Raw genomic sequence first — 12170 nt, 5'->3', positions numbered from 1 at the left:
GAAGTAAAAAGTATCCCAACCACACAGCATTTCTAAATTTATTTTAAAACTACATTCATATCCACCTCTTGCCATGTCTGCAGACTCCATCAGAATCAAGTTCAGCATGTGTTTCACTGTGAAACCTGTCACATCCAGGAAAGCCATAGGTGGTACCTTCTCTCTGCCCTACATTCATGTACACTGACATCCAGAGAGGGCACATGTTATACAAAACAAAGGATGCTGTTTGTCAATGGAGTACACACAATGGTTTTCAGTTCTGTACATTTCCAGTGAGCCCCTGCTGTGCCTTCAGGGAAGACCCTGGCACATTTCTCAGGTGTTTGCCCTCTGCAGCTGAACCCCACAGCCAGAGCCTTAACCCAGCCACCAACAAGAGACCCTAGCACCAACCATCAAGTTGGAAGACGTTGCTGATTTTTAATTTGTGGGCAGACTGCTTATAGTATTTCCATTTTATCACCTGATTATAGACGCAATTATATTAAATATTGGTAGGCTGACGAGTTTCCCTTTGAGGGAGAATTTACTATGCACCACGACTTCCATAATTATTCACACTTAAAAGGCCATCATAGTAAAGTCCCGCACAGCCTTACCTAAAGGCTTTTACAGAACTTCATACCCAGAAGCTTGAGTATCATTTTATCATCCCAGTGTTTGCCTAGTTGTCATAAAATTTTGCAAGGTCCCAGTGAACCTTATAGCTCTGTATAAATCAGACTTTGTATATTCAGATCTTATATATATATAAATAATATGGAATAAAGTGCCACTTCATTTATAACAGGATATAAAAGGCACAGAGCACTCAGATTATTCTTTACACTTGTGTAGAAGTATGATCAACTATCACTGGGCTTGTCTGATTTGAAGGGAGGGCGCAGGACTGAATGACTCTAGTCATCGCTTTGTAGCTTTAGGAGACAAAGTCTATCAACTGAAAGTCCCAGTATAAAAAGTACGTCCAAGCCAGGCATGGCTTTGCAAGCTTATTATTCCAACACTCAGAGGCTGAGGTAGGAGTAGTTGCTATTCCAGTCCAGCCTGGGTTGGGGTCCATAGAGAGACCGTGTGTGTGTGTGTGTGTGTGTGTGTGTGTGTGTGTGTGTGGTATACCCTCTCACAGACGTACATCCCCGGCCCTGGAGAACACCAACCATCAAGAGTTGGGCGTATCTGTGTCCTGTGCCGCCTTCTCTCTTCGAGTCATGCTGTGGGTCAGAGTTTTCACCACGTCCTGTCTGAGATCTGATCTGCTGCCAGTTGGCAAGATGAGGGGATGAGCGGATGCTGCAGTGGCGGCGTTTCCCCGAAGCTTCACGAGCTCAAGAAAAGCCTGGGAAGAGGGACCAGTGAGGAGAGAAGACGTGAAGAGGATAAGGGAGATGCAGGCCAACAAGATGCAACTCAGCCTTCCGACACAATGGTAGTTGACAAACGTCCATTGTCAGTAGGACCAAGAATAGAGTGGTAGTTTGGAGGGGTGGCTGCAGGCTTTTAGGGTCCGAGAGGTCAGAGCCACAAACAACGCTTATTAAAGAAGGAAATATTATTTCTGAGAACGGAGGTAGGAAATGTGGCAAACCATCCCAAGTCTTTATTATTTAAGGAAGGAATGATGGCGAAAGTGAATTTTCTCTCTAACAATAGAAAGTGAGATGACCCTCAAAGTGTCAAGGTGACATTTTTAAGCAAGGTCTCTTTTTTTGTTGCTGTTTTTTGTTTTTTTTTTTTTTTTTTTGAAACAAGGTCTCTTTATGTAGTTCTGGCTGTCTTGGAGCTCACTATGTTCTTATGCTTAATATGAAGAGAGAGAAAAATACAAAGGGTTTTACAACTTAGAAAAATATATATGTTATATAGATTTCATTTTCATGGATTTAAACCAGATGTTTAAAAATAAATTTAATTAAGTTTATTCTTTATATAATACTTACTATCATATCAACCAAATTGACAGTTGCTTTTGGAAGGTAATAGGGTGTAATAACTAGGCTGTATGAAGTAACAGATTGCAAAGAATTTAACAATAAGAAACATACTCTCCAAAGATCACGAACCCTTCTACAATGTAGGGAACTCTATAAAGGCAGAGCCTGGTTAGGATATGACATCGTGTTCTAAGTCATCCACGTTTCCTCAGAGACTAGGGCACACGACTGCTAGCAGTATAAGTCACAAGGTAAAACAACTCTGAAGAAAATAGGACTCATATATGCCACAAAGAAAGAGGGGAGTCTCTGGGGCAGGACATTAAGACCACGGGCATATCAAACCACGGATGTAAATTTACAGCGATGTACTTCCTTCTCTGGTAAAAGTTCATCATCTTAACAAACCCGGAAGACCAAAGGAAAAAGCAAGATTTCCAAAAACTATTTTATTTTGAAAAATCTTTTTGTTCTCAGTAAGGAGAAGATTAAAAAAAATCATTTTAACAATATTTTAGACTAGTTTGTCACAATCACACAACTATTGCAATTTTAGTGGCCGTCACAAATCTGCATCTCAGATGACACCATTGCTCAGTACTGTTTTTATATATAAGTTCAGTGGTGATCCAGGTATATTGTTTTGTCAAAGCTCTTTGTTAATAAATATTTTCTAAATATTTAGTTATGTTTTTCAAATTAGTGAAAATGCTAACATGAGATTTCTGGGCAAAGACACTAACCTCCCTCCCATAAATTTCAGTGAATGTAATTATAGGCAATGTGATAATAATTACTTCCTAAATTGATTTCTGAAATTGTAACTTAGATTTAATTTTATTTAGTTAGATTTTTGCCAATACTTACTATCCACAAACATTTAAAATTATTACTTCTGTCAGGGTCAACACATGTGAAATGATTGTTAGTCCTCAATAGACATCTTATCATGACTTTATTTATTTTGTCCACTTCACTGTTTTGGTGTTCCAGGAAAATGTGAATTCAAATATCATGTGAGCTTTTTATAAGTTAGCCATCCAAAATTTGGAGTTTTTTTTTTATTAGGAAATGGACTGGTTTTGAAGACAGACTTCCAAATAGCTCAATAGGTATCAACTTGACAAAACCAGTAACATCAGACAAAGCAGCAGCCTTATAACAAAGCACGAAATAAGGACAAACCCTGCTGCACTAGATAGTCACAGAAGAGGGAAGGGCAAGCACTGAGCCTGTCTCCTGAGCAAGAGAGCCCGAGAATTGTAAAAGCTAAATAAAGTACCTAACTGTGTTTTAAAATTTCACTTGAGGCCCGGCAGTGATGGCCCATGCCTTTAATCCCAACACTCAGGAGGCAGGAGCAGGTGGATCTCTGAATTTGAGGCTGGCCTGGTCTACAGAAGGAGTTCTAAGACAGCCGGGGCTGTACAGAGAAACCCTGTCTCAAAAACAAAAGCAAAATTTCAGTTGAACACTTGCTGTCTTTCATTATCGTCATCTGAGCTATTGCCTTTCCTTAAAGGCATATGGTCATCTCAGACATCAACACGCATCCCATGTTTTGAAGATATCGTTTGTCTGGTCCCTGTTAAATACATAAGGAATGAACACAGATGTGGTAAGGATAATGTGGTTGTCACATAAAGCCAGAAGGGCAAAGGAGAAGTTTTTCCAAATGGGCATATCCACAGGCCATGACGAATTCCATCTCGGATATGGTGCGAAGCCCAGGAAATGAACAGCATCCACGGGAGGAAGCACCACGAGTCCCGGAACCTGAAAAGGTGCATGGCCAGCTTCAGGCTCACAACTGCCACGGGTATCACGGTGGAGCAGTGGAGGAAAGGTCTTCTCGGAAGTGTCAAAGCGGCCTGCGGCGAGAAGTAGCAGCTAGCATCATTTCCTTCTTTGCAAAATCTCACAGCTGCTCCTTACTATTTTAACATGCCCAGCGTCAACCGGAAACGCCAGAAAAATATGACACGCGGTTTCCAGGCCGGTGTTTCTCTTCTCACTCTATGCTATTCTACACTAAAGCTAAAATTTTAACTTAAAAAAAATATGAGATGATGAAAGCATGACCACTATATCCTTTGCATCAACAATAAAATGGAGGTCTTAAGAATGTGGAATTGGGACTGGAGAGATGGCTCAGAAGTTAAGAGCACTGGCTGATCTTCCAGAGGTCCTGAGTTCAGTTCCCAGCAACCACATGGCAGCTTGTAACCATTTATAATGAGATCTGATGCTCTCTTCACATGTGCAGGCAAACATGCAAACAGAACATTGTATACATAACAAATCTTTTTAATAAAAGGAATATTGTATTAATTTTACAAGTTTCCCAGTGGTTGTTTAAAAAGCCACAAACATAATTTATATCCTAAGTATGGGATTTGTGTAATTGGGGTTCAAATGATATTTAAAACTAAAAGCACTCCTATTTATTTACGTATATATTCACTTGCTGAGCCATCTTACCAGCCCTATTTTAATGTTGCTTTCTCCCTGAGGTTGTTAAATTTTTCATATGTGTATCTGTGTGTAGGTATGTGTATAATAAGCATGCAGTTGACCTTGAGGCCAGAAGAGGTCACTGAATTCCCTGGAGCTGGAGTTACAGGCAGTTGTAGGCTGCCATACGGGGGCTGGGAACTGAAGCAGGTCCTTGGGAAGAGCAATGGGTGCTCCTGACCACTGAGCCATCTCTCCAGCCCTATCTTAAAGCTTCTAATTGACAAATAGTATTTGCACATGTTTAAGAAGGAAAACGTGACATTTCCTACAAGCATATAATGTGCGCTGGTTGTTATAGAGTAAGTGGAATAGCCAAGACTTCAACAGTTATCAGTTGTTGTGTTGAGAATACAGTTCCTCTTCTGCGGTTCTGAAGCAGAGATGAGCTGTAAGCTACAGTGCTGTAGGCATTAGTAGTTTTTCCTTCTGTCCAGCCTCACCCCTGAACCTGTGGCTCATCCTCGCTTCATCCCTTCCTGTTCTATAATTTGTGTTTCTAAACAACTTCTTGAGACATCTAAGAGTATATATACACACACACACAGCAGCAGCAAGAACAATAAAATATTCCTTCATTAAAGCAGGGAAAAGGGAGAATAATTTTTATTATAACTGTTTCATAAAAGCCACAAATCCTTTCAGAATTTACTACTAACACTGAAAGATTATCTCAAGTTATTATTTTATTATTCCCTATGCTAAAGCTGAGGGAAGAGATCCTTTTCCTTTGTGGCCTGCACATACAGGACAAAAAGCTAAAATTTATCTTGAATCAGCAGCCATCCCTCCTTCCCGACTGAGCTTCAGAGTCAGGTGACCCTGCTGCACACTTTGTATGTGACAGGCAGGAGGAAGTGAGGCTTCACTCACCCCTCAGCAAATATTTACTGAATACCTCCTGGGTGGGCCAGGTAACCTCCCAGGCCAGTGGCTCACAAGGTAAAATCCTTGCTTTGAATCTACACTTCTTTTCTGAGATGTTTGTAAATCATATGCATATACAAAGGCAGGCAAATCTTTTGATAGTTAAAAAATATGACATCTATTAATGTCACACATAGGAGATGAACACAAACAAGAAGACATAAAGAGTAAGAGGAGAAAGGTAAGTGTGGTCCTGGACAAAAGAACACTGACCCAGGAACACTCGGAATGAAAGTTGCTCCTTTGAGCTTGCTAATGTAGTCTCTGTGAGGCAGCACTGAGCTCCTCGGTACAGTTAATACGTGAAGAGTTCTTACTTTATGTCTATATGGAACTTTGCGACGGCAAATCCAATTAGGAACATGTCTGTGGGCATCCTTAGCGAAATAGTAGATACTCAAAAAAGCCGAATGAGTTAGCTTTCCTATTTTAAAGTAAGACATTTTCCCTAGCATAAGATAGTCAAGAAGACCAGTGTGGCGGTACTAAAGACATTAAAGAAAACTACGTTGATGTCTTACCTTTAAAGATAGGGATCTAGCGAGAAAAAAATGGTCGATATCAATAACAGAGGCTAAAAACCCAGCTAAAAGAACCTCTCCAAAGTCAGCCTTCTTCTTGATTCCAGTGACGACTGCCCATGACCACATGCCAATCACACCATGTACTATGTTATCTGAGAGGGCGCGAAGCCAATCGTTTTGGTGAATTACGGAAAACCGGAGAAGTCTATCAGCTACTAGGCAAAAGATGCCCAGGCCGAGGCTGGAGATGAGAGACTCGGCGCTGAAACACTGTGGTAAAGCCTGAGTCTTTTCAACTTTGGAGGCCATCATAAACTGTGTCAGTATACAGCAACAGCCATCGGGGACCAACAGTCTATTCTTGTCTTCATCCCTGGTGTCCTAAAGCAGAAAACAAAGACAAACATCAGAAAGATTATAATCTGCCACACAATAGTCAAGCAAGCAACATCAGCCATAATTATAAAACCAAATTGGGAAAATTAGCATCCCTTAAGTGGTATACGATGGGCTGTGTGGTCAAACACAGTAAGTCTGTTTTGCAAGAAAAAAAACAGTTTATGTGGTAGCAAGGAGAACTTCAGAAAGCCCATTGTATGTTACTGATTCCTGCTAAGCATTTAAATACTTCTGTCGGAATGTGTACGGAATGCCAGTGGGCATTCATTGTATCTGTAAACCCACCAATTGTTTCTATACTTTTGAAGAAAAAAAAAGGTCTGCTTTCAGGACTGGAGAGCTGGCTCAGTGTAACATCACTGCTCTTTCAGAGGACCTGGCACACCCACAATGAGCTACTCACAACTGCCTGCAGTTCTTGCACTAGGGGACCTGATACCCTCTTCTGGCTTCTAGCATGCACAGAGTGCATATGCTTACACTTGGCACATACATATACAGATAAAATAAATACCTAAATCTTTTTTTTAAAAAACATGTGTCTCCTCCCTTTGGTAGAACTACCTGTCCTCATGGTATCTCAACTCCAGAGCTGTACAATTAGAGTTCCCTACCTCTAAGGTAGTGGTAAGGGTTGTCCAAGCTAAGCCCACCAGCTTCCTTTTCCTATGCAAAACTGATGTGGAATGGTACTCTTGGGGGCTACAGCTTCCAAGACACAAAACTGAGGACAAGAAAATCCTAGAGAAGCCCTTCATCCCAGCATTCTGCAGGCAGGGACAGATGGGTCCCTGTGAGTTCCGGGCCAGCCTGGTCTACACGGAGAGACCTTGTCTCTTTTTAAAAAAATTTATTTATTTTTATTTTATGTGTTTTGTCATGGGTGTCGGGTCCCCTGGAGCTGGAATTACAGATAGCTGTAAGCTGCCATATGGGTGTTGGGAACTGAACCCGGATTTCTGGAAGAGCAGTCAATCGCTGAGTCCAATCTCCAGTTCAAGAGACCTTATCTTAAAAAAAAAAAAATCTCAAAGAGACACAAAGACAAAAAGCTAATAATGAAGACATCAAGTCCTTGGCTCCACATGGAAGGTTTTCAAAGGTGCCCCAGTTTCTGCAGCACATCCTTTACTTCTACGAGCTGCTCTGACATCTCCCCAGCAAACACCCCCTTTATCTACGGCCTGGAATAACAGCAACAAACCCTGGGATTTCAGCTTGTGTGAAAAGGCAAGCATAACATTCTAACCTGGCACAGGGGACTGAAATAATCCGTCCGTTTGTCAAATATTTCAATGCCATGTCACATTTGGTTTTTCCATTTTCTGTTTTACTTGTGTGGGTATTTGCATGCGTTGTGAATGCGCACCACCTGCATGTGGTACTTGTGAATGCGCACCACCTGCATGTGGTACTTGTGAATGCGCACCACCTGCATGTGGTACTTGTGAATGCGCACCACCTGCATGCGGTACTTGCAGAGCTCAGAAAAGGGTATGGGATCTCTCACAGACCAGTGAGCTGCCATATGGGTGCCGGGAGTTGAACCTGGGTCCCCTGCAAGAGCAGCGGCCGGGGCTCTTAACCAGCCTCTTGTATGGACAAAGAGACTACAGCTCCTCACACTGTCTTCTACTTTTCTGTATGGTTGACATTTTCACTTAGACATATTTTAAAAGAGAATCTAGGAAAATTTCAGAAAAATGCAACCTAATTGATACTGAGAAAAAGCAGATCAGTGGCTGACTGGATGGGGAATGCAGGGAGGGCTGAAAAGCAAAGAAAAGCTCTCGGATAATTCTTACAGTCAGCTTCTTGTGATAGTTTCATACATATGTCAAAATATGCTGGATTGTGTACTTTAAGTATTTAGATTTAATTTATGTATCAATTATATTGCAACAAAGATGTAAGATAAAGTTAGTGCAATGGTTTTAAAATTAGCAGCTTTTTGGTGGGGAAAAACGAGATTATAGAGAAGAAAAAACATCACCTAATTCAAATCAGTAGAAGCAATGCATAGAATATGGGTGCTTCTAAAGACAAGTCTAGTAAATAGGAACACTTCAAGTTTTCCCAAGGCCCTGAGAGAAAGAAAAGAACAAACAAACAAACAAAAAAAAAGGGCATTGAAACATAAAATAATTCCCTCAAAGAGAAAATCCTTCCAGTTTTTTTCTTTTCTTAACCCTCCCCCCCATTATTTGCAATGATGAGTGTGTTAGCTCATGCTGGTAATCCCAGCGCTTGGGAGGTAGAGGCATGTGGATCTTTGTGGGTTCAAGGCCAGCCTGTTCTACATAGAAAGGTCCAGGCTAGCCATGGCTACAGAGAAAGATCCTGTCTCAATAATAAAGTTATTTGCCAAAGAAACGGGTCTCATTCACTTTAAGGGTGTTACTATGGAGTAACACAGAGCTCCAAGGAAACAACCACAACTATAAAATTCCAAACACAGCTAAGTTATGGCACCTTGGCAACAGCCCTGAATTTTAAGAGCTCTGTCTTAAAGAGACAAACATATACTGGGATTAAAAAGAAAAAAACAATTCAGCTGTGTGTTGGTGGCACACGCCTTTAATCCCAGCACTTGGGAGGTCAAAGCAGGTGAACCTCTAAGAGTTAGAGGCCAACCTGGTCTACACAGTTTGAGGCTAGCCAGGGGATACTCTGTCTTTGAAAAAATGAAGAAAATAAACATCTGTTATACCATCCTTAATATGAGAACACTTCAGACTGGTAGCACGTCTCAGTGAGAAAATGTGTTTGTTGCACAAGCCTGGAGACCCAAGTTCCAGCATTAGTATCCATGTAAAAAGTGGAAAAATGCTTTTGTTATACTACAAATTGTATTTCAGATACCACACAATGTTTTATTAATGTTAATTGGTATGTATATCAAAAGGGATTTGACCCAGGATCTCAGAAAGGTCGGCAGCACGCTCCACCTAGGCACACACTGGTTCTCAGCTGATAAGCTCAATATTCATAGAGGTGGTGAATATTGGGGTGACTTTTCTACCATAAGAGCCAATCATCTAATTTTTATGTGACTTCATTTTTTTTTTTTTTAACAATGGCCTAAGTTTGTCCCATTTCACCCTCATCACAGCAAATGTCACCAATTGTGGGGACTTCCCAGCAAGCAAAAATGGTCATCTCCCTTCCCACATATTAGCTGTTTTTTGTTTTTTTTTTTTTTCCCGTTTTTTTGAGACAGGGTTTCTCTGTAGCTTTAGAGCCTGTCCTGGAACTAGCTCTTGTAGTCCAGGCTGGCCTCGAACTCACAGAGATCCACCTGCCTCCTGAGTGCTGGGATTAAAGGCATGCGCCACCACCGCCCTGGTCTTTTAAAGTATAGAATATGAGGATTTTTTTTTTGCTACCAATCATAAATTTCTGTGCAAATAAATAAGACACGCCCAACATAAATGTCAGTTTCTTTTTCATTTCCTCCCTCCCCCTAACCTTGGCAGAAAAGCACAAAACCAAGAGCTGGGGTTGCTAGGCCTGTAGCCCCAGCACTCAGGAGGCTGAAGCAAAAAAGTCACTTGAGTTCAGGGATTCCAAGACCAACACGGAGGACATAGTGAGACCACGTCTCAAGAACCAAACAACCAAACAAAATTATCACAACAAACAAAGAAACAAAAACATGCCCTGCCCCAAGCTGCCTTTTTATTGAGCTTTACAAATAATGCTCTCGTCACTGAACTATAGTTGCTGTAAAAGTTAACACATTTAAACTCTTAAGTATAAAATACCAAAAGCAGATGACAAATCTAATGCTGGTAATTAATAAAGCAAATGAACACAAATCTTGTTCACTTTACCGTGACTTATCTATCTCAGGCCCTCTGCTCTCTCTCTGCACGTAAAATACTTAGCTCTTGTAACGACTACAACTAGAACACACAAGTATGCGTTCCAACATGTTTCTGATCTCAGCAAATTTCTGAAGTCATCCTTGTCTGAGGTCCGTGTGATCTAGTAAGTTTTAGAACGTCAGACGGGGGCAGGAAGTCTTAGTACTTGGAGGCTTAGCTAACTCAGGGCGCTCAGAGCTCTTCTACAGAAGTAAGGGTGGCAGTGGGCTCTTCTGCCGGGACGCCTACGGGCTCCTTGCTCGGACTGGGAAAAGCACGGAGCCCAGGAAAGCAACACCCAAGCGATCCGGAGGATGAAAGGGGGAGGAGGAGGTAGGTGTGCGGCTCGCGGAGACGGGGAACCCGCCCTCCCAGCCCGCAGCCCCGACCCCGGACTGCCTCGGCTCCGTCCCGCTCCGGCCTCACTTTGAATGCTGCGCCCTCTCCCCGTCCCTCCCCGCCCGTCCGGTCGCGGCTCAGCCATACCCAGCTCGCTTCGCAGTCTGCGGGCGAGCCAACGGCGCTCCGCCCCTCGGCCGCACCATAGAGACGCAGGCGCCGGCCGGAGCGGCCGAGTCCTCTGGGTCCCTGCGGACGCCGGGATGCAGGCTCCTCTCGGAGCGGCTCCTGGCGCTCGCAGGTTAATCTGGTGGATGCCGTGAGTTCTACACGTCTCCAAAACCCGGGAGAGATGTGGAAAACGTCCCGTCGGTTTCTTGGCTTAGCGGGCGTCGAATCACCCACCTCGATGCACCCAAGTGGAGGCGGACAGCCGGGACGGAAAAGTCACCTCACGCGGTGCAGAACGCGCAATGGGCAATGGGTCTGGGTCTCAAAGGCACAGAAGTTTCTAACTTCCTTCAGTGGATACCGCGGGGCTAGCGATGCATAGCTCTCAGACCTGACGCACCGCAGTGCTCCACCGCCCCCTTGGGGATTTGCTAGAACTGGTAGCGGCGGCTGAGGCTGGTTTTAGGACAGTCAAGAACAATCATGACACTAACCCGTTAGAAACAAAAGACTGAACTCAAATCGCCCTTCTGAAATGGTGACTATATATACTCTTATTGCCTTGCTGATGCAGGTGCTGTCTTAGCACAAGGAAACATCTGGTGTGAAACAGCCCAAAGATGCCAGGAGAGACATCCTTTACCTCTAACTTCCTCAAAACAAGTATCAGGATGGAAAGCGAGACTAGCAATATTCATGACAGTTGGAATCTTCAATATCAAGCAAACTCCTGGTCAACCCACACACCCTGAAAAATCGTCAACCTGAACTTTGATTTATACTGCTTTAGAATTAGGGATATGGCCCTTCTGGCAGTATGGTTGGTCTGTGTGCCATACAGTTTAGGCTTCCTGGAAGCCTACTGGCTGAAGGCAGCAATTCATCCATACAACACATACTGGATACTTTTGTTGTGCCAGGTTACAGTATAGCTTCAGATTAACTATGGAGCTTGTTCACTGGAGGGTACTGACCACAAGGAAACACACTGGACAGATACGGATAAATGCTGTTACGGAAACAAACAGGATGGTATATCTGATTTGGGAGGGGCTGACTTTAGTGAGGTTGTCGGGAGGACTGTAGACAGAAACTTTTGCTAGAGACCAGAAAAGGGAACAAACCCAGAGAGCAGCTATAAAGGGACACTATCATTCCTGATCCACTACACTCCTTCCCTTTTGTTCTTGTCTCCGGTTTCCTGCCTTCTAATATTAAGAGTTCTGAGATTAGGAGGTAGACTCCCTGGGAGGCAGACAGATAGGGAAAGGGGCCATGCCTGGGTAAGAAAGGTGGCAAATTGACCAGATGGCCAGCTTCTTCCTCAATCTCCTAACTTAAAACAAAAACCTGGCCGTTTTTGTTTCCCACCAGCAGGTCCCTGGCTGATGGACTGGCCCAAATTCAAGGCTAGATGAGGCCCAGAACAGTTAGGATCAATCTACCATCCTGTCTCCAAACTGACCAAACCTAAGGAGGGGAGGCTCTTCAGA

At 43.0% G+C, this 12170-nt stretch overlaps 1 protein-coding gene across 2 annotated transcripts; it reads right to left on the bottom strand.

Moving 5' to 3' along the window:
* Nucleotides 1-2371: 2371 nt before the first annotated feature.
* Nucleotides 2372-11151, bottom strand: Tmem267 (transmembrane protein 267). Of its 2 annotated transcripts, none has more exons than XM_048443073.3 (3): nucleotides 10912-11151; nucleotides 5900-6283; nucleotides 2372-3808 (listed from the first exon to the last, which is right to left on the bottom strand). In XM_048443073.3, the coding sequence occupies exons 2-3, from the start codon at nucleotides 6212-6214 to the stop codon at nucleotides 3473-3475; spliced, it is 651 nt and encodes a 216-aa protein (XP_048299030.2). In that variant the 5' UTR covers nucleotides 6215-6283; nucleotides 10912-11151; the 3' UTR covers nucleotides 2372-3472. The 2 variants fall into 2 exon arrangements, with proteins under 2 accessions (XP_048299030.2, XP_048299029.2); XM_048443072.3 differs by having other exon boundaries at nucleotides 10654-10952.
* Between the last annotated feature and the right edge of the window lie 1019 nt (nucleotides 11152-12170).

The sequence above is a fragment of the Myodes glareolus genome, chromosome 15, assembly GCF_982192425.1.
Source record: "Myodes glareolus chromosome 15, mMyoGla1.1, whole genome shotgun sequence".
NCBI lineage: Eukaryota > Metazoa > Chordata > Mammalia > Rodentia > Cricetidae > Myodes > Myodes glareolus.
This window is presented reverse-complemented; position numbering and strand designations above follow the sequence as displayed.